The sequence below is a fragment of the Drosophila arizonae genome, chromosome 4, assembly GCF_054131065.1.
Source record: "Drosophila arizonae isolate 15081-1271.41 chromosome 4, UAZ_ARI_1.0, whole genome shotgun sequence".
NCBI lineage: Eukaryota > Metazoa > Arthropoda > Insecta > Diptera > Drosophilidae > Drosophila > Drosophila arizonae.
Genome location: NC_142924.1, coordinates 133,989 through 154,854, shown reverse-complemented (window position 1 = coordinate 154,854; position 20,866 = coordinate 133,989). Strand labels below are relative to the sequence as shown.

General features: G+C 39.6%; 7 protein-coding genes across 9 annotated transcripts; 4 read left to right on the top strand and 3 right to left on the bottom strand.

Moving 5' to 3' along the window:
* Positions 1-30: 30 nt before the first annotated feature.
* Positions 31-1,078, bottom strand: LOC108614259 (brachyurin). The gene is made up of 2 exons (XM_018008297.2): positions 489-1,078; positions 31-428 (listed from the first exon to the last, which is right to left on the bottom strand). Exons 1-2 carry the CDS (start codon positions 1,045-1,047, stop codon positions 115-117), a joined length of 873 nt encoding a protein of 290 aa, XP_017863786.1. The 5' UTR covers positions 1,048-1,078; the 3' UTR covers positions 31-114.
* A 5,849-nt stretch (positions 1,079-6,927) lies between these two features.
* Positions 6,928-11,849, top strand: LOC108614612 (organic cation transporter protein). Its single transcript, XM_018008809.2, has 3 exons — positions 6,928-7,617; positions 10,017-10,459; positions 10,551-11,849. The coding sequence occupies exons 1-3, from the start codon at positions 7,232-7,234 to the stop codon at positions 11,696-11,698; spliced, it is 1,977 nt and encodes a 658-aa protein (XP_017864298.1). The 5' UTR covers positions 6,928-7,231; the 3' UTR covers positions 11,699-11,849.
* A 190-nt stretch (positions 11,850-12,039) lies between these two features.
* On the top strand, positions 12,040-13,529 carry LOC108614613 (uncharacterized). The gene has a single exon (XM_018008810.2). The coding sequence runs from the start codon at positions 12,176-12,178 to the stop codon at positions 13,472-13,474; it is 1,299 nt and encodes a 432-aa protein (XP_017864299.1). The 5' UTR covers positions 12,040-12,175; the 3' UTR covers positions 13,475-13,529.
* Positions 13,484-15,583, bottom strand: LOC108614634 (T-cell activation inhibitor, mitochondrial). 2 transcript variants are annotated; one of them, XM_089466809.1, is made up of 3 exons: positions 15,370-15,583; positions 14,782-15,252; positions 13,484-14,730 (listed from the first exon to the last, which is right to left on the bottom strand). In XM_089466809.1, the coding sequence occupies exons 1-3, from the start codon at positions 15,382-15,384 to the stop codon at positions 13,783-13,785; spliced, it is 1,434 nt and encodes a 477-aa protein (XP_089322935.1). In that variant the 5' UTR covers positions 15,385-15,583; the 3' UTR covers positions 13,484-13,782. The 2 variants fall into 2 exon arrangements, with proteins under 2 accessions (XP_089322935.1, XP_017864331.1); XM_018008842.2 differs by having other exon boundaries at positions 14,782-15,575.
* A 108-nt stretch (positions 15,584-15,691) lies between these two features.
* Positions 15,692-16,367, top strand: Trs20 (trafficking protein particle complex subunit 2). The gene is made up of 2 exons (XM_018005616.2): positions 15,692-15,892; positions 15,971-16,367. The coding sequence occupies exons 1-2, from the start codon at positions 15,806-15,808 to the stop codon at positions 16,301-16,303; spliced, it is 420 nt and encodes a 139-aa protein (XP_017861105.1). The 5' UTR covers positions 15,692-15,805; the 3' UTR covers positions 16,304-16,367.
* A 1-nt stretch (position 16,368) lies between these two features.
* SsRbeta (signal sequence receptor beta) lies at positions 16,369-17,667 on the bottom strand. Of its 2 annotated transcripts, XM_089466823.1 has the most exons (3): positions 17,519-17,667; positions 16,978-17,353; positions 16,369-16,920 (listed from the first exon to the last, which is right to left on the bottom strand). In XM_089466823.1, the coding sequence occupies exons 2-3, from the start codon at positions 17,350-17,352 to the stop codon at positions 16,723-16,725; spliced, it is 573 nt and encodes a 190-aa protein (XP_089322949.1). In that variant the 5' UTR covers position 17,353; positions 17,519-17,667; the 3' UTR covers positions 16,369-16,722. The 2 variants fall into 2 exon arrangements, with proteins under 2 accessions (XP_089322949.1, XP_017864412.1); XM_018008923.2 differs by having other exon boundaries at positions 16,978-17,623.
* Positions 17,668-17,767: 100 nt separating this feature from the next.
* On the top strand, positions 17,768-20,708 carry Pgm1 (phosphoglucose mutase 1). Its single transcript, XM_018008063.2, has 4 exons — positions 17,768-18,373; positions 18,428-18,674; positions 19,010-20,228; positions 20,291-20,708. The coding sequence occupies exons 1-4, from the start codon at positions 18,296-18,298 to the stop codon at positions 20,427-20,429; spliced, it is 1,683 nt and encodes a 560-aa protein (XP_017863552.1). The 5' UTR covers positions 17,768-18,295; the 3' UTR covers positions 20,430-20,708.
* Positions 20,709-20,866: the final 158 nt, after the last annotated feature.

Here is a 20,866-nt window from a genome sequence, read left to right as displayed (position 1 = left end):
TATTCTTATAAAATTATAAAATTTGTCCACTTAATAGCCAGAAAAACCAAAATAAACGATTATTTTTATATTCCTTCGACAATGTAAGCTTTTACTCTAAGCTCGCTTTAACATTTAGATGCCCTTGTTAACAACACCGGAGTTTTCTTCGATCCAGTCCAAGTAGGAGGTGATGCGTGTGAACACACCTGGCCAGCCAACCTCGCAGCCAAGAGTAATGCCAAAGGAAGTGGCACCAATTAAGGTGTTGCTGCCATCATTTAATACCAAAGGGCCGCCGGAGTCGCCGTTGCAAGTGGAAGTGCCGCCAGTAGTCTTAATGCAAATGTGTGTTGAGCTCACGGAACCAATGTACCAAGGTGAGCAGCCTGAGTTGTTCATGATGGGGACAGTAATATACTGCAATATGTCAGTGGCACCACTTGCCTCTAAAAAAATATAGCACGATAAGCTAACTACTTCAAAAAGAAATCTAATTTAGAGCTTACGATCGGAAGTCTTGCCCCAGCCAGAGGCAATAGCCTGTTCGCCAGCATATGTGCTGTACTGGCCACTCTTGACAGGCAGCTTGGCTGGTTGAATATATTCGTTGAATACTATTTCCACGGGCAGTTTGATGAGAGAGATATCATTAGTGAGGGTGGATGGGTCCCACTTCTCATGCACAATCACGGATTTGGTCTGCACAAAAATAATCTGTTGACCTTCCTCCTTCTTATTGGTGCGATCCCATGCGCCCAGATAGACATCCACGCCGGTGGTTAGAGAGTCTGTGCAGTGAGCAGCCGTAAGAATATAGCGTTCGCTGATCACAGTGCCTCCACACCAGGCAGCTCCTCCATCGACATAGAGCATGAGTCCCGCCTGATAAGGGAATTGATTACGTTCAGCAATCTGGCCACTGGTGATGCGCCCGGCTGGTGAATCGTGACGACGAATCATAGGCACTTTAACATCAACGTCCAACGACTTGAGGGACTTCCAGTCCACGGCGCTGGTGCCGACAACGGCAACAAGAAGCAGAATCGATGCACAAGCGAATTTCATGATGAAAACAACTGAAGAAACTTGGCCAAGTCGACGATCTTTTATAGCAAATAAAGCTAGGCGACTGCATCATATATCTTGAGCTATCGCATATACCTAATCATTTGATTTACAATGGAATACTGATTGTGGCTATTTCTAGTTCCGATGCCTTGATAATTGGCGTGTGCTACTTAATAAACCTATAAATGGGAAATTCCTTGGAAGGAACATTCTTATTATTTTTTTCCAGTCGAGACTGCTCGACTAGGAAATACCCTGAACCCTCCAGGCTAATATTCTAATCATTCTGCACTTTTTCTATGTACACATACATACACATGCACTTATAAGCACGCGCTCTGCTAACTGCACAGTAAGCAGCGGCTGCGCTTGGGCTGCGCTGCAATGTGGGCAATATTATGGCAATTTATTTGTTGAATAATTTCTTTTGTAGACATACAATCTTAATGAAACTTTCAGAGCGTAATCATATGGTGTGTACATTCTAAAGCACAAGTCTCTAGTACTTGAAATGCGTTTTTTACAAATTGGGGGCGAATGGGGCGTGGTATCCAAAATCTGTAAAATACAAAATCTTTGTCCATCTTTGTCCATTAACTCTATATACAACGTAAATTTGAAGTCTCCAGGATTAAAAGTGTTTAAACTAGGCTGAAAAAACCAAGTCGATTTTTCGATTATTCTCGATAAAAAAGTTGTCGGATGAGTTATCGAAAAAATAAAGCAAACTCGTACTGCCTATGGTATACACGAGTATGCATGCCAAATTTCAGCTCTCTAGCTCTTATATCTTCTGAGATCTTTTGCTCATACGGACGGACAGACGGACAGGGCTATATCGACTCAGCTCGTCGCCCTGATCTAGAATATATATACTTTATGGGGTCTGCGATGATTCCTTCTGCCTGTTACATACATTTAACAAAACCATTATACCCTGATTTCCCATTTTTAATGGGTTCAGGGTATAAAAACCGAATATCAATGTTACTCATTGTACCTTATCCTAATCCCTATCATTTTGTTTGGGCTATGAGTAAATGAGCTCAGCTTAATTAATCACATGAATTAATTCATTTTTTTTTTTTTTTTTTTTTGGCCAAATAACCTAAGTAAATAAAATAAAGACAAGTAAGAACGTTGCAGTCGGGCGCTACCGACTGCGGAATACTCATTCACATCCCATCAGGAATTTAGTAGATAAGTTTTACTCTAATACCGTAGAAAATACAAATTTGTCCGCCCTTAGTGGGCGAAGACACCTCATTTTGGTCAGTTCTTAGAACGAGCTTACGGTACCCTAACTGCAAAATTTGAATGCTTACGCTCAAAAAATGTGAAAAATATATGGTATTTTGAAGCTTCTAGCTATTATACTTTGGGATTTTGCAGTTTGCCACGCCACCTGTGGGCGGACATATATCCGACAAAGCTTTTTGGTCTTGGGTAGTCAGCCAGAGGATATATACAAAATTGGAGGTCTCTAGCATCAATAGATGCTATATCTTCAGGTCCAATTTGCCACGCCCCTGATAGGCATAGACATAATTTTAGCATTAGAATCATAACATTAGCTTACGTGCAAAATTTCAGCGTTCGAGCTTTAAAATTTTTGGAAATACAGTTTTATCCGATTTGCCACGCCCCCAATGGGCGCAATAGCTCGTTATCTTGGGTGGCTGACGCGGATCTACATTCCCAATTTTAGCTTTCTAGCTCTTTAACTAATATAATTTCTCGAATATCGGAAAACGCATTTTCCGATTTACCACGCCCCTAGTGAGCGGATCGGGAAAATTTTAACACTTTATAAATTGGAGATATACACGAGTATGTATATAACTGCGTTCATATGGACAGACGGACGGACAGACGGATAGCAAGACGGACATTGCACAAAACTAATATACTAATTCACTTTCGTGAATGAGTATAATAAAGAAATGACGCAAAACTAATTAGAACCGTATCGAAAATTAATATTCAATCAGAAATTTGTGAATCCGTTAATATGTCTAAATCGAGTGTAGCAAATTAGAATAAACAAGTAAGAAATCTCTAGTCGCGAGTGCTCGACTACGAGATCCCCTGAACTCTTCTATGAATTGATATTTGAATAATTATTCGCGTCTTTCTGCTTACACAAAAAACACACATAGGCATGCACGCATAAATACGCATGGACTGTAGTGTGGGCTAACTATGGGAGCTTAATTGCTTAATTACTTTTCTTATCTTTTCTTGTCGTTGATGTCGACTATCTCCATGAAACTTTTAGATCGGGATCATAACATTGAAATGCGTGCAGGTGCCAAAGTACAAGTCTCTAGTATTCGAAATACGCCACTTACAAATATGTGGGTAATAGGGTGGACATAGGTTTAAATTACAACAAAAATCGAAATTATATAAAATACATATAACGCTACATTTAAGATTGGAGACTGTAGCTCTAAAGGTGTAGGAGATATAATTAAATAACTAGTCTTCGATAAGGGTATGTATCAATAGCAAAATATCGGGAGTAGTTATCGATATTGGGAGAAAAACGATATGTGCGTGATATACACGGACCTTGGAAACAAAATTTCAAGTCTCTAGCTAAGACGGACAGGGCTGAATCGACTCAGCTCGTCGCCCTAATCTAGAATATATGTATATACTTTGTGGGGTCTACCACGCCTCCTTCTGCCTGTTACATACTTTTAACAAAACCATTATACCCTGATTTCCCATTTTCAATGGGTTCAGGGTATAAGAATTGAAACAAAAGTAATTTATTTATCTCCATTCACAAACCAAATCATTCTCAAACTTTCGGCATAGATAATACATAATATCTAATTAGTACACTTCAAATACTCTACTAATTAACACCTGCCGATGGAGATTTATGAAGACATAGATACATAGCCGATAGAGGCATTCATATACATATTTTATTATGTACTTACTTCCTTACACCTCCACCAAATTTGCATTTAATAAAGCGGTTTTAGCTTTTTGTCGTATCTTACGAGATTATAAGTATTATAAACACTCATAAAAATAATAATAGTATAAATTTTCTATGCAAAGCAAAGAATTAAAACGAAAACTGATTTTGATTTTTATTTAAATAATATTCATTTGTTTAACTGAAGGTCAAATTAATCTGAATACCCGGAAAACACACCTTCATGAGTTTAATGTGACTTTTGAATGCTCTGTAAAAAAGATCTTGTTCTGTGCTGATTACAAAAACACCCAAATATGTGCATCAACAATATTAGTTTGATGTCAAAATATTAGAAATGCAATATATATTAATAGATACAGCAGAAACATATTACTTCAAAATAAATATATTCACCGGCAGAGGAGCAGTGTTGCACAGCCTGATGGAATGCATTTAAAGCCAAATGCTTATCGTTTTGCCTGAGCAAGAAGTGGTCGTGCTGATTGTTTTGTCGCCTGATTTCCCTTATTCCTTGAAGGGCATATATTTATATATTTATTTGAGTTTCCTGCTTACTTTTGCTGACCCTGTGTCGTCCTGTAAACTAAAAGCAGCCCAATTAAAGCATAATATATTTATACCCTCAGCCCATTGAAAATGGGAAATCAGGGTATAATGGTTTTGTTAAAAGTATGTAACAGGCAGAGGGAGACGTGACAGTATATATATTTTTAATCAGGGCGATGAGCTGTCGATTTAGTCCTGTCCGCCTGCTGTCCGTCCGTCCGTCCGTATGTATGAACACGTCGATCTCAGAAGATATAAAAGCTAGCGACATTTTTTTCCTAGATTAATGTTTAATGTTTTCTCCAAAAAAAAAAAAAAACGATAACTGCTCCCGATATTTATACCCTGAACCCATTGAAAATGGGAAATCAGGGTATAATGGTTTTGTTAAAAGTATGTAACAGGCAGAAGGAGGCGTGGCAGACCCCACAAAGTATATATATTCTTGATCAGGGCGACGAGCTGAGTTGATTTGGCCCTGTCCGTCTGTCTGTCCGTCCGTCCGTCCGTCCGTCCGTCCGTCCGTCCGTCCGTCCGTCCGTCCGTCCGTCCGTATGTATGAACGCGTCGATTTCAGAAGATATAAGAGATAGAGACTTCAAATTTTTTTTTAAATGTCCGTAATTACAGCGCGCATATCAAGTTAATCATTAAAAATCGATAACTCATCCCGATCTTTTTTTATCGATAAAAAACCTTATCGAAAACCAGTTATAAAATTATATCTTCTACACCCTTATTGCTAGAGTCTCCAAATTTTTAATGTATGCCTATATGCAATTTATACAATTTCGGTTTTTGTTAAAATTTACCCCCCACCCTTAAATTCACCCCCTCACCCTCACTTTTGTAAAAAGCGTATTTCAAATACTAGAGACTTGGGCTTTGGAATATACACACATATTCACCATATGATTACGCTCTAAAAGTTTCATTAAGATCGTATGTCTACAAAAGAAATTATTTAACAAATAAATTCTCATAATATTGCCCACACTGCAGCGCAGCCCAAGCGCAGTCGCTGCTTACTGCGCAGTTAGCAGAGCGCAGGCTTATGCGTGCGTGTGGATGCATGTGTATGTATGTGTGCATAAAAGAAGTGCAGAATGATTAGAATATCAGCTTGGAGGGTTCAGGGTATCTCCTAGTCGAGCAGTCTCGACTGGAGCTTTCTTACTTGTTTGTTATAAATTATATCTTGTGTAAGCAGAAACACGCGAATAGCTATTGAAATATCAATTCTTATCAGAGTTCAGGGATTTCGTAGTCAAACAGTCCCGACTATAGCTTTCTTACTTGTTGAATATTAAAAATTTATCAATATAAAATGGCATTTAAAGCAAAATCAAAGTAGCCACCATTGCAAATTAAACAGAGATCAGTATCTCGAAACTCAAATCTGAAAGCTCATATTTTGTATCTCGTTTCACATTTAGATCTCAAGTTTAAGCTCGAATCTATACAAGTGCGTATGGCTATGAACCCATTTGAGAACGTAAAATGTTATTGTCCTTGAGTTGTGACGCAAACGGTGCCAATTAAAACATTTAATGCGTGAGTACAGCAAGTAAATTAAAACATTAAAATAAATAAAATGAAAATTATTTTGCAAATAAAATTAAAACTAAACTAAAACTAGATTTAACTAGTGTTTACGCCGTGCTTTTAAATAGTTTCGCACTTGTAACACAAAACAAATGGGTGTTGTTACACAGCGACAAGCATGAATTTTAGATACCCTAGATACATCAAATATTCGGTTCGTAGAACTGATCTGACACGTTCGACTCACATTACACGCATGTATTAGCCCACCGTTCGTATGGGAAAACAGGCTTGGAGGGAATCGCAAATTTAGTGTTGAAAATACAGTTGCAAGATATCACTAATTATACAAAAGTTATGCAAGATTCGTACAACACAATTCTGAGACTTTGGGGCAGACACACAATCAATTTACTTATACTTATATATATTTAATAAAAAAAAAAAAAAAAAAAACAAATGTGAATAACAAGTAGGTGGCTTTTGAAGGTATTTTGAGTGGACGCTGCATGTGAGTCAGCCAGACTATGGCAGCTGCGGTAATTGGGGGCTAATCCCGAAATCTTAAATATGAATGGATATTGTGACGCGTTAGAGTTTGTTGGTCTTCACTTATGTTAATTGGGAAGACTTGGTTTCATTGTTTATGGATGATTCAGGCCCAGGTGGAGGAGCGTTTCGTTATAAATATGTCGATATCTATATATAGTATATATGTATTATCAAAGTAATGGCAACCAGCTGATCAAGATCATATAATGCTTAGGCTTTATGAGACCGGTTTCGCAGCTGGACGGCGAGAACAGCTGTTCAGCTTTCGCTACCGGGGCATTGCCAATTCTCGTGGCTGTTATTCTTAACGACAAGTGAAGCCAACGAAGCTAACGTTGTTCGGCTCGAATCGTGGCTGATATATAAAAACGCCATCCGGTGCGCGTGCTCAGCTCAGTTGCAGAACATTAACGGAAACGCGCGCGTGCGCTCTCGAGTTCGTGTTATATATATTATATACTTTTTGAACGGATTGCGCCTTTTTCTGTGAATTTTTTATCGTAGCGAATACGTAGAGCTTACAATTCAAAAGCCACAAGCATAGACAAGTGACACAGTTAACGGCGAAGGTCAGCGAACATGGAAGGTCAAGCGAAGCAAGCATACTTCATCAATGAAGCATATAATCACGAAGAGCCACCACATGGAGTCGGTGGAGGCGGTGGAGCAATAGAAGCAGAGAATCAACCGCGGCGTCGCAGCGGTGGTAACAAGGACCTCCAATTGGATTTATCGGATACAAAAAGCAAAGAGCAGCGAGCACTCGCAGCCCCCGTCATGGATTTCGATGATCTCCTACCATTGATTGGCGAATTTGGAAGATATCAGAAGATTTTATTCCTGTGCATGATTCCCTTCTCCTTCTTCGTGGCCTTTGTGTATTTCTCACAAATCTTTATGACACTCATACCGGAGCAGCATTGGTGCCATGTACCCGAGTTGGATGCACTCGATGTGGAGGCAAGGTGAGCTTTGCGGCTATTAAAACTTTGAGTACTCTGAGTGTGAATCATTTCGAGCAAATTACAGTTGACTGGGCCAGTTTCTCTTGGCAAGCTGGCTGACTGGTAGCTTAAGACATTTAATAACTGCTACTAGACCATGCACTTGTAGTTTAGAATGTTGTTTTTGCAATCTCAATCCAAAGCGCATAGTTTTAATACTTCATGTGATTTTATGCTGATGTTGTCAGTTTTATTTAAGGCTTATTGTCATGTTGATGGCTTCATTCTTAAAGAAACTCTATAAAAATTCGATCGATTTTAATATGTGCTCTCTCTCTCTCTCTTATAACTATTTGCAAAAATCTCAAAAACTATAGTCTTAAGAATATACATATAACAACTAGCTAAGACAAAATGATTTTATATTCAGACTTGTTTTCAAGTTCCTGCTTGTTTAACATTTAAATGGAACTTTATTTCTCATGTTGTAAGTCGTAAAAATCTATTTATTTATTTCCATTTAGCAAAACTTTCACAAAATCGCTCAATGTCTTAAAAACCCCTTTGATTGACAACGCCTTGAGTTCGACAGGGCGGTGTCAGAATGAAGTAATAAGAATTAAATTTAATTTGTGAAATATTTAAGCGCAGCTATTATAAAAACCAGCTCATAATTTTTTTTGGAGTGCCCAATAATGATCGATCTAAGCAAATTTCAAATCAAACACGAAAACGAAATAAATTCGAGTGTTCTGATCAAAGTCATTAAGTCCAAAGTTCAAGTTCTGCGGCTTATAATGACGTCTAACCTTGCAAAACGATTGTAGGTTTTTAAATTTTAGTTTTTAATCACCACAGCTAAAAGAACCTTATGAGGCAGAGTATCGGAGGAGCTTTGCTCAAAGCTGAGGCAAATTCAAATAGTGGCAGAGACAGTAAGATAAGCAGCCAGTCAGCCAGCTAGCTAGCCTGCCAGTTAGGTAGACGAGCCAGGTAAGCCAGGCCATAATTAGCAGCGCATGTTGCGACAGCGCAGTCGCAGCGCAATTTCAGCGCAGTTGACGCACAAGTGAAATAATCGTGGTAACGACGACAACAACAGCAAATGAATATGAACAACTAACTAACTAATGTTGTGTGTCGATACCAAACACGAGCTACAAATTTTCCGATGAGAGAAACGTCAAACGACAACAGCCAAACGCCGAAACTCGAATACACTCAAAATGGGTATAAGCGAAAAGAATATAAACTAGATTAAATATTGGCGCCTCCGAGGGAAAACAGAGAATGAAGAACAAATATATTTATGTACATACATACAATCTACATGGCCAGATAGTAATGACGGCATGCTACTCAAAGCTTTTTGATTCTTGCTATATGATTCTTAAAGGAATTTCGTAATTTATATTTGAATATATCATTAGGGAGTTGTACTAAAATCTCTCTCTCCCTCCCTCTCTTTCTATTTTTCTGTTTCTCTTTTCCTCTCTGTCTCTAATCTCTTTTCTTTTATCAAAAGTATCAAAAGAAATTCGTAGAAGTAGTACTTAAGGCTATGAATTATGGCCAATAATATTATTGTGTCTTATTACCAGTTTTATACTAATATGAATAAAATGTTCCAAATATAAATAAAAGTATATTATATAAAATTAGAAATAAGACCTACATGAGTTTAAATCAGTGGTATATTTTGTATACTGTCACCTCTCGGCTATGAGTTCGTCCACAATTTTAAATCTTACTGAAATTGAGCTCAACTCAGACAAGCGTTCAATTCTACTGTACCACACAGTAAAAGTATTTACATAAAAAATACAGACGATGTTAAGTGAATTGTTGATCTTATAAAAAAATAAAATAAATAAATAAACTGTCAAACTGTTTGTTAATTATAGTGTGAGATACAACTTTATCTTCAATATACATATATCCATTTATGTACACTGAAAACATATATTCTTATACTACTAAAATGTCTCTTAAAACAAAGATAAACACAAATGTATTTTTATATTTAAAAATTAATAAGAATTTATAGAATTTCAATAATACTCAATGGAGTAGAGGGAGAATAGAGAATACAATAGAGTAAAATAAATAATTCAAATACTGTGCCGTCATAAGGCATTTAAATCCTCTCACAATCCTCGCCTCGCTCTACCTCGCCAAGTCATCAATCTTACCTAACTATAATTTTAGACATATGTATGTACATAGGTTAACAGCATGATTGAATCGTCAAACATTTTTGTCAAGATCACAAGATAATTATGCTATCCAAGCTCTTAGCTCTCAGTTGTCGGATAGACAATGCGTCGCTGACCTTGGTGGGTTCATGACCGTCGACGTTCGTTACTCGAAACTTGACTAACCCAATTGCAACACCTTTTATTCAATTTGCCCGAACACAGATTGGCCCTGTCGATTCCCATGGTAAATGGAGAGTACAACAATTGCTATATGTACGATGTCAACTATACGGAACTCATGGCCCAGGGCAAAATTATGGCCGATCCGAACTGGCCGCGTGTCAAATGTCGCAATGGCTGGTCATATAATTTTACGGAAATACCTTACTCCACGGTGGCCACTGAACAGAATTGGGTCTGCGATGATGCTGCGTTACCCACCTATGCTCAATCCATTTTCTTTCTGGGTGCTATTGTTGGGGGCTTGCTCTTTGGCTGGATAGCTGACCGCTTTGGCCGTATTCCAGCTCTTATTTGTTGTAATCTAATGGGATTACTTGCGGGTGTCGCAACTGCATTTGCTAAAAACTTTTGGCAATTTGCCACAATGCGTTTCTTTGTAGGATTTGCATTCGATAATTGCTTTACCATGATGTACATACTAGGTAAGTGAAAGTGTGTCTCTTTCTCTGCTCGATGTGTATATATACATATATATAAATATTATTAATATGATTTTTGGTTTTCTTTTCGCAGTGCTCGAATATGTGGGCCCCAAATACCGTACTTTTGTTGCCAACATGTCCATCGCCATATTCTTTACAGGCGCCGCCTGTGTGTTGCCCTGGATTGCGTATTTTGTCGCCGATTGGAAGCTTTTAACCATCATTACCTCAGCTCCATTGCTGTTGGTGGTGTTTACGCCTCTCATTGTGCCCGAATCGGCGCGTTGGCTTGTCTCTCAGGGCAATGTAGACAAAGCCATTTCTATACTGCGCCAGCTGGAACGTCGCAATGGTCGTCATGTTCCGAAACAAACGTATCAGAACTTTAGGGACAGCTGCCAGCGGATGCGGGACCAGGAGCAGGAACAGAATGCTAGTTACTCTGTTCTGGATCTTTTCAAATCTCCACGCTTGCGACGCACCACTTTGCTGCTTATTGTCATCTGGATGGCTATATCGTTGGTCTTTGATGGTCATGTACGTAATGTCGGCTCTCTCGGTCTGGACATCTTCTTCACCTTTACTGTGGCCAGTTTTACGGAGCTACCTGCAGATACTTTACTTACTGTTACACTAGACCGCTTCGGACGACGTTGGTTGGCTTGCGGCTCGATGGTTGCCAGTGGCATCTTTAGTCTTCTGGCTACAATAGCACCGGTAGGCGTATATTCTGCCACGTTGGCTATAATGGGTCGTTTCTTTGTGAACATTAGCTATAATATTGGACTGCAGTATGCAGCTGAGATATTACCCACTGTAGTGCGTGCTCAGGGCGTTGCCTTTATACACATCATGGGCTATGTGGCCAGCATTATAGCACCGTTTGTTGTATATTTAGCTAACATATCGCCTGCACTGCCGCTTATCATCTTGGGTTTGCTGGGCATAGCGGGTGGCTTGCTGGCGCTGCTGCTGCCGGAGACACTGCATCACCAATTGCCACAAACACTGAGCGATGGCGAGGAGTTTGGACGTGGTCAGAGCATTTGGGATTTTCCCTGTCTAGCCAAGCAGCTAAACAATGAGGATAAATGCAATACTGATGTAGAGGAGGTGCGTTCGCCGGCGTTTGTGCGTGGCACTCAAACGGGCGCCTCGCTAACTGCATCTACACGCGGTGAGCTGCGCTCCAGCATTTTACGGCGTTCAATTCAATCGCGTAACTCCACCAAACTTTAAACAGCCTATTAGTATTTAATAGCGAAAGCGACTCATTCATTTAGGTATTTTTGCATTTTTCATAGTCCGATTAAGCTAAGTATGTGTTTGTGATATTAATTCTAAGGAACTGCATTGCCATTTGGCCTAATAAAAAAAATTTAGCCAATAACATTTGAATTACTATCTAATACTATCGATAATTTTTACCGCCACCTGTTGTAGAAGTGTCAATTATAGCCGTAGATTTTAGTGCACAATGTTCGACGCCAGCTGGCGCTCTCTGTTTACTTTTTAAATTGGAATAAGATTTATAGTAGTTGGAAATAATAGATTATTGCATTGCAAACAATTAAATGACGCTTATTTATTTGTTTTATCAGTATCCCACTTACCAAGAAATTCCAATGCAAATATTCAACCAAATTACAGATGAAAACCGCTCCCATTTGTTCGGTATAAGAAGCCCTGTGCTGCCAAACTGAACGGCAGTTAACAATGTCAACAGTAGTCTATGTGGTGTTGCTCCTAGGGCTAGCTTTGAGAGGAGGATATGGATATGCCAACAACAGTAATAATAGACTGCTGGCTGTGCTGAATGCATCATCTTCTGCGGTAGATGTGATACTGCAAATCAATGTGGAAGGCAAAAGGACTTCAGCGACCACAGAGATTACGCCGCCACTTAGCTTGAAGGACATTATTCGCGCTGAAATCAATGGGGATTGGGAGCGCGGTCGTTTTATCTTACAACTAGCCAGTCAGACGCGCACGTTGCAACTAAAGCAAGCCGTTTACGAAGCCCTGTGGCAAGAGCTGCAGCAGATGAGGCAAATCTATGATCCTCTCAAAGTACTGGATCTGTATAGCCAGCTTACACAACAGCCGCAGATGCCTTCAGCGCTACTGGTGCAGGTCTACCAGGAGTTTGTTGGGCGCAGCGCTCATTTGCTGGCGGCTCCCTTTCACACGGACAGCCGCAGCGCGAGTTTTCCAAAAGTCGACTCCTTGCTTCAGCGACTTACCCTAAGCACCCTGGACTACTTACGCGATATATTGGAAGCAGTTTTTAATCTAGTATTGGCGCTTGAGTCATCTCTCAGTGTAGTGCAACGTCTCGGTAACTTTAGTGTGAACGTCACCCAATTGACATTAGCCAATCTTCAGCTGCTGCAGCGCACCGAGTTGAAATCAAATGTGGATGCACAAGCAGCAGTGCATGATAATCTTCGTCAGTTGCTGGAGCTGCCAACTTTTGAACAGGAAGTCGGGCGCAACTTGCGTGAAGAGGTCTACGAGCAATTGCCTTTGGATGAGAAAATCCTCTACACTGCACAGAAGATTTGCATCCGCAATATGACAAATCACAATTCCTACATCTACGAGTGCCCGCAGACATATTTAATCTGCACCAATGAACGGGATCCCAAAAAGGCATCCTATTACGTACAGCGAGGAAATGGAGGTGCGAATAATACACTGCAGTTTGCGTTCTATAGTTCCTATTGGCGCAATCGCTATATCCTAATGGAGCCAAGCAACCACTCTACTGGAGACTACATTACAAAGAACGTTTACAGTCGCGATTCTATATTTTGGTGGCAAGTGGTGCAGCTCGCAGGTGGTGGTGTAGCCCTCTATGATGCAGCCACAGCTGATTCAATACTTTGTGGAGGTGATCCCAATCATTGGGACGGCGAAGAGCGACATGTTTATACACGTAGCAGCCTGGAATTTGAAAACTATCGCAGGGAATGCATCTGGAAGGTCGAAGATTGCAGCGATGTGACGAAATAGTCACCAAAATTATACAGAAATATACATACATATATTAAAGCACTTGTATTTTAAACACTTTTACTAAGAGGTATACTTTATATAGAATAGTTAGACGACATAATATATATACATATACATAATTTAGACTATGGCTCAGATATGCCTTTTTTAATGCCATACACTCAATAGGCATAACAAAAACATGAATAGCGTATTTCTAGGCAAATTTAAAAACTAACGCTTTACGCTTATGATCAAATTAATTTATTATTGTGATTATTGTCACTAATCGAAAGGCACAAGAATTTTTAAGCTAACGCTACTTACTACTTTTGCATGAAATCCCATGGTATACAGACAATACCATCGGTTAACACCGAATAGTAATGGGATATATGCAGCTTGATGTGCACGAAATGCTCAGGCTGGCACAGGCGTAGATCACGTAGCGCAGATATCATCTTGTCTGGAGTTACGGCATCGTCCTTAGTTAATGATTGCAATTTCAGTCGTGTGATCGACTCCTCGATGAGCTGTTGTTCGATGTGCTTATCCGTTTCGTATTTGGTCATGCGTTCACGTGCTAGCTTCATATTTTGACTTATAAAATCTACGAGTATGGCCCCGGGGCAGGTGGCGGGAGTGATAAACTGACCCGTTGGACTAACCATCAATGGACCCGCTTCAGATTCGACAACAATTGTAAATTCTTTCAACGTTTGCGGCCAGCTTTTTGGATACAATTGTTTGCTTAAAAAATCGTTGAGGGACGTCGTTACTTTCATAAGATGGTTGGCATAGCCACGCGCCTGTTGCTTCGGCATAAATTTACGTCGTCCGATCTGTATGTTGCGCAGAACCTGGGATAGAGTCAGCTCATAGACTGGTACCACTTTTAAATAGGCATCATGTTGCGGAATGTTTTTGATAAAGTCAATCCAATTGTTTTGCACATCACCAGTGAACAGCATTACATGACCCTCCAAGCTGATGCCTGTAAACGGAGCAAAGACTACAACGCGATTACGCAATGTCTCCAGAACTGTTCCATGGGTTTGGCTGAGGCGCTGCAGCGATTTGAGACAGCCCCTGTAATGCTCTATATTCCAGCCACATTCGTAGCGAGCATCGCGTAGTTGCAAATCTCTGACGAGCACGTTTTTAAGTTTATCAATTTCCGCTTCCATTTCAGATGTTTCTTTAGCCCTTTGTCTAGCCTTAGCAGCATTTTCCTCCATCCAAATGGAGAGAATTGGACGTGCGCTGGTTGCTTCCTATAAAATAAGAGCATTAGCTTTTATAGAGCCGCTAATATAGATATTTACATTACGAAACTGTGTTTCAAAAGCAGAAAAGTCCGTGTTGTAGTAATAATCGTAGCTGGGTTTGTTGGCCAAGCTCTCCTGTGGTTTTACTGGCGGCATGGACTTTACGCTCTTTATGTAATCCGTTGATAGATTGCAGGACTCGAGCAGATCTTGTATAAATTTTTTGGGGTCACGTGTACTGCGATCCATGCGTATCTGAACCAGCCTAAACATATCACGCTTTTCAGTAGCCGCACTCTCCCGCACATAGAATTTTAAAACTTCGGCTTCTTCATTGCGATAGCTCTGTTGGTACAGCGCCTCCAGATGAGCGCTGAGCAGCTTTAATGAATTCTCGTTGGTCTGCCTCTGCTCAGGATGCTGGCCAAATAAATCCGGATGTACAGCAAAATAAAATGGGCGTAAGGCTGTTGTAAGTTCGCTATTCAGATGCCTTCGGATCAATCCAACATTTTGTATGGCCTGCGCCTGCAAGTTGGAATGGATGATGATTTTGACCATTTCACCAGTAAGACGCAATGTCGCTGCCATTATGTAAGCTCTAGAGGAGCTCACTGCACCACATTACGGCTGCCGCACACATACACAGCATACGATCATACGTCTGCTTATTATTTACTTAAAGATTTGATTTATAAGTAAAAAAAATTACGTTTCTGCCAGTCAGCTGTTGACGTTTTGTATTTGTATACGTGAGAAAAGCAAGAATTCTTGTTGCACTGTTGTGTGCTCGTACATTGCAAGCGCAAAAATACCAACAATTACTAGTTTCAGTTGGGTAAGGCAAATTGATATTTTAAATATTTTTGTAGCGAATATTGTTTAGTCCGTCGTATTTATTTAAGTATAAGTATTATATTCAATTATCAATAAAATGTACATGCTAAAAGGTGCATACTTATTTCAGTATTCCTGCCACAGAGGTGGCAACGCTTGGAGATCAGCGTAGCCAGAATTTCAATCAGCTGCAAATACATTTTAGTGGTATCTGTGAATTTATTTATTTAATTTAATATTCAGAATGTCCACTTACTATTTTGTTATAGTTGGGCACAATGACAATCCCATATTCGAAAAAGAGTTCAGCACAGTTAACAAAGAACAGCGCGTAAATACATTAATATATAGTATAATATATAGCCAACAGAGGTGAAGTGCGTTTTATTTCACACTAATTGTATTGCAGAAGGAGGATCACAGGCATCTTAACCAGTTTATAGCGCATGCTGCATTAGATTTGGTAGATGAGCACAAATGGAAAACAGCCAATATGCAATTGAAAAGCATAGATCGTTTTAATCAATGGTTTGTGTCCGCTTTCATTACAGCGTCGCAGATACGCTTCATCATTGTGCACGACAATAAAAACGATGAGGGCATAAAGAACTTCTTTAATGAAATGTACGATACGTATATTAAGCATTCTATGAACGCCTTCTACAAAATTAACACGCCCATTAAATCGCTGATGTTTGATAAGAAATCGGATATCTTTGGGCGCAAGTATTTGTTATCGTAATATACTAATTGTATTATAAGCATTTGTAATAAAATTAAAATAAACCATTCTAAAACACAAAAAAGTTCGAGTCAAAGGTTTTATTGTTAAACAAATTAAATGAGAAAAAAAAGGCCAAAGCATGGGGCATACTTCGGCACAAATATTTCATTAACAATTCATACCATACATTCATAACACTTGCCGTTTAATTTTTATTTAAGTTTTTTATTTAGAAAAGCAGTTTAACGACAAAAAAAAGTTTAAACTTTCAGTGGATTTCTTGAATTCTCATTTCGTATCAAATCTAAAACGATTTAACGCTTTACAATTTTTAAAATAATCTATGGGTGTGTGGTTGAATGTACGAGGTATGAAACGATTTTTAATTAAAACGGCGATATTGTATGGAACTTTAGCAATCTCTTGTTGGTTGGTGCTTAATGCTTTTTGTTCTTTCCATGGCGCTCATATTTAGTTCTGGAAGAGTGCCACAAGATGAGTGGAATGGCCAAAGAAGGCAGCGTCATAATGGCAAAGGCCACCCAATCGAAGAAATGGGAAGAGAAACGTTTGTTGTACTCATTCAGATTTACAATACCACCCTCTCCAGGTTCTGAGCTAATGGCCAATTGGAGCTGCAAGTGAAATCGTGTTAGCCAAGTAGTGAGAGAATCTATATACAGAAAATATACCATCTCAGCCTCCTCGATGGGCTTGTAGGAAACCTCGGCTGCTGTGAAGTTGAAATAGCCAAAAGCCTTGGGCCGCACTACCAGGACATGAGTAAAATTTGTTTGCGGTGCGATACGTTCCACAGTAGCTGATGGCTGGCCCCCGACCACCTCAAAGGCATCGGGATGGAAGCCGTTGTCCACTAGCTGCACATTTGTAGCCGCCCCATTGCCTACATTAAAAATTGTATAGCGCACTAACAAATCGCTCTTCTCGACGAGATATTTGTTAAGGATCTGCTTAGAGACCAGCAGGCGAGCACGTGTCTCATCCTCGGAGACACAAACACTTATTACAGCGAACAAGGCGCAAAACGCTATCGTGTTTTTGAACATGCTGAAATATACAATATTTCGGAACGTTTCACTTTTTGTTGACGTGGAAGGTTCGATGAAAGCGGCGTCGCGTGTAATTATTTGGTTTATTAACACAAGGATAGCAAATAAGTACTTGCCAGCCACTAGAATACTAGAATATTATACTTATTTCTTGGCAACTTACACTAAATGTAGTTACTTAATGCTGCAGGTATGTTATGTGTATGTGTTAAACTAAATTCAGCTTAATGATAAAGACCGCTACTTTCTCGTGGCTGCTTTGTGACGTGTAAACTGTCGGCTGTCAAACTTCGTACAAATACATTTCGCATCGATACTACAGGCATCGATAACGATAGCACGTCGGCAGTCAGCAATGCATCAAAACTGGGAGCCCAGCTGTTTGGCTCCAAAATAATAACAAACGAAATTTATATTTACGCGTTGATTATCTATTAATTACATTAATTTTTTAATATGTAAAATTCTATTTAATTTTTTCAATACGCTTTATATAATAAAAAAAAGTAATAACAACTTTTAGGACAGACACAAGGCGGTGGGGGTGTACCATGTTGCCGGCACCTGTGGTTGCCCTTGAATGACATTGTCACCCTACATGCAATAAATCAGCTTAAAAGGCTTCATATGCAGCTATTTGTAAAATTCTTAAATTGTTTCAACATAACATATACGATTATGCCTCACGAATGATTTCGCTCAATCACCCAACAAAATGATCAGCACACAAAATATGAATCAACTTTACGTGCCAAATTGCACGAAGTAAGCAGGATAGCGCCTATTAGTATCACTACAGCCGAGTCGTCCGTTTATCAGTGCGTTGACACAGAACCAGCAGCAGAGTTCGTTTTTTCATCACACAGAAAAGATTGTTAGCGCTGCCATTAACTCGCCTACAGTCAGAATTTAACCAGCAGCTGGAAAACTCAACTGAAGCATGTCTCTAAACGTGGAAACGAAGCAAACTACACCATATGAAGGCCAAAAACCAGGCACTAGCGGACTACGCAAAAAAGTCTGTTAGAAATGGAAATTTACAGTTACAATTTTTAAAATGTAAGCTTTGCAGGTGAAAGTATTCACGCAGCCCAACTACACGGAAAATTTTGTACAATGCATTCTGGAAGCTAATGGTACAGCTCTGGTAGGGTCAACGTTGGTTGTAGGAGGCGATGGGCGTTACTACTGCAAGGAGGCAGCTGAACTCATTATTCGCATCTGTGCAGGCAATGGAGTGGCCAAGCTGCTGGTGGGTCAGAATGGGATACTCTCTACGCCTGCCGTCTCCAGCTTAATACGCCACAACAAAGCGCTGGGTAAGTGCAGTTACTTAATCAAGATTTAAAGATAACTTGTAATCCACAATAGAGTAGAAGGTGATAAAGGTAGGCGTTTGCTCAGTGACATTCTAATTTAAATACATACATATATAATATACTCGCATATGAATACTATAATAATAATTCTTTCTCTCAATCTTTGATCGGGTTTCAAGGTCATCAAGTCATGGTCACCAAAATATTTTGAAAAAGAAAAAACAAAACTTGTTTCGATTGAGTAAATTTTTTTTTTAAATTAAAAGAATAAATTATAATGTATTTTTTTAGAATTCAGTAAAAATAATAATTCTAAAATTAATGAATTTTTTCAGGTGGTATTGTGTTGACTGCGTCCCACAATCCTGGCGGTCCGGAAAATGATTTCGGAATTAAGTTTAACTGTGAGAATGGAGGACCTGCGCCCGATGCCTTCACCAACAAGATTTACCAACTTTCGACTACTATAAAGGCTTACACACTGGTGCCAAGCTTGCAGATTGACATCTCAAAGGTGGGCGTCAGCAACTACGACATTGGCGGCAAGCCTTTTGTGGTGGAAGTCATTGACTCTGTAGCTAACTATGTACGTCACATGGAGGAGATCTTTGATTTCGGCAAGCTGCACGATTTTGTAAGCGGCCAATCGAATGGAAAGCCCCTAAAGATGCGCATCGACTCCATGAATGGTGTAACCGGTGCCTATGTGCGTGAGATCTTTCTGAACCGTTTGGGTGCTACGGAGACATCTGTGGTTCACACCACTCCACTGCCCGACTTTGGGGGACTTCATCCAGATCCAAATTTAACTTACGCTAAGGATTTAGTGGAGACTGTGGCCAAAGGTGATTATGATATTGGCGCTGCTTTTGATGGCGACGGCGATCGCAACATGATAATCGGTAGCAAGGCCTTCTTTGTAACGCCCAGCGACTCTTTGGCGGTCATAGCGCATTATCTCGATGCAATCCCGTATTTCCAAAAGAATGGGGTACAAGGCTTTGCACGCAGTATGCCCACTGCCTCAGCTGTTGATCTAGTAGGCAAAAAGCTGGGAAAAGAGGTATTCGAGGTACCCACCGGCTGGAAGTATTTTGGTAATCTTATGGATGCAGGACGTCTCTGTCTGTGTGGCGAAGAGAGTTTCGGCACTGGCTCCAATCACATACGAGAGAAAGATGGTATTTGGGCGGTGCTCGCTTGGATTTCCGTTATGCAACACACTGGCAAGAGCATTGAGGACATTCTAAAGCAGCATTGGTCCGTCTATGGACGCAACTACTTCACACGCTACGATTATGAAGAATGCGATTTGGAACCCTGCAACGAAATGATGGCCACTATGGAGAAAAACATCACAGCTGCAGAATTTGTCGGCAAGAGCTTTTCCAGCGAGGGCAAGACCTATAAAGTCAAGGAAGCGGATAACTTCAGCTACACAGATCCCGTGGACAAATCCTTGGCCACCAAGCAGGGATTACGTATTGTGTTCGACGATGGCAGCCGCATTGTGATGCGTCTTAGTGGAACAGGCAGCTCAGGAGCTACCGTACGGTATGTATTTATGATAACGTATTTTTTGTATATACTATTGCAATGATCTCTGTTGCCTATAGCTTGTACATCGACTCTTATGAGAAACAGAATGTGCTGGGCCAGGCGAGTGTTATGCTGAAACCGCTAATAGATATTGCATTGGAAATCTCACAGCTTCCGAAGTTTACTGGGCGCAATGCACCCACTGTCATCACATAAGCGAGAAATCTACAGAATCAACTGCCATTTAGATGTTGCTAGCAGCCTGCTTCGGCATTTGTTATATTAAAATGATTGTAGCTACAACCAAAGTTTGAAAATTTTAAATTGTGAATTATAATTAAATATGTTAGAGGGATTCAACCAATTTTACCCACAAATTATATAATTAATTGAATTCCTATTCCATTTGAATTCGGAAAAGTTAAATCTGTTTTACTTACGATTTTATTTACTGAGATTGTGAAGTCGAAATAAATAAAAATTTTTGTTATACTATCGTTTTTTTTTTTTTTTTTTCTTTTTTACATTTAAAGTATATATGCAATGCACATAATATTTTTCGAATTGAATTACATATTGTTACTTTTCGTAAATATTTGAGAACTATCACCAGCGGTTTACGCATAAAAGTGTGCTGCAATTTATTTAAGTGT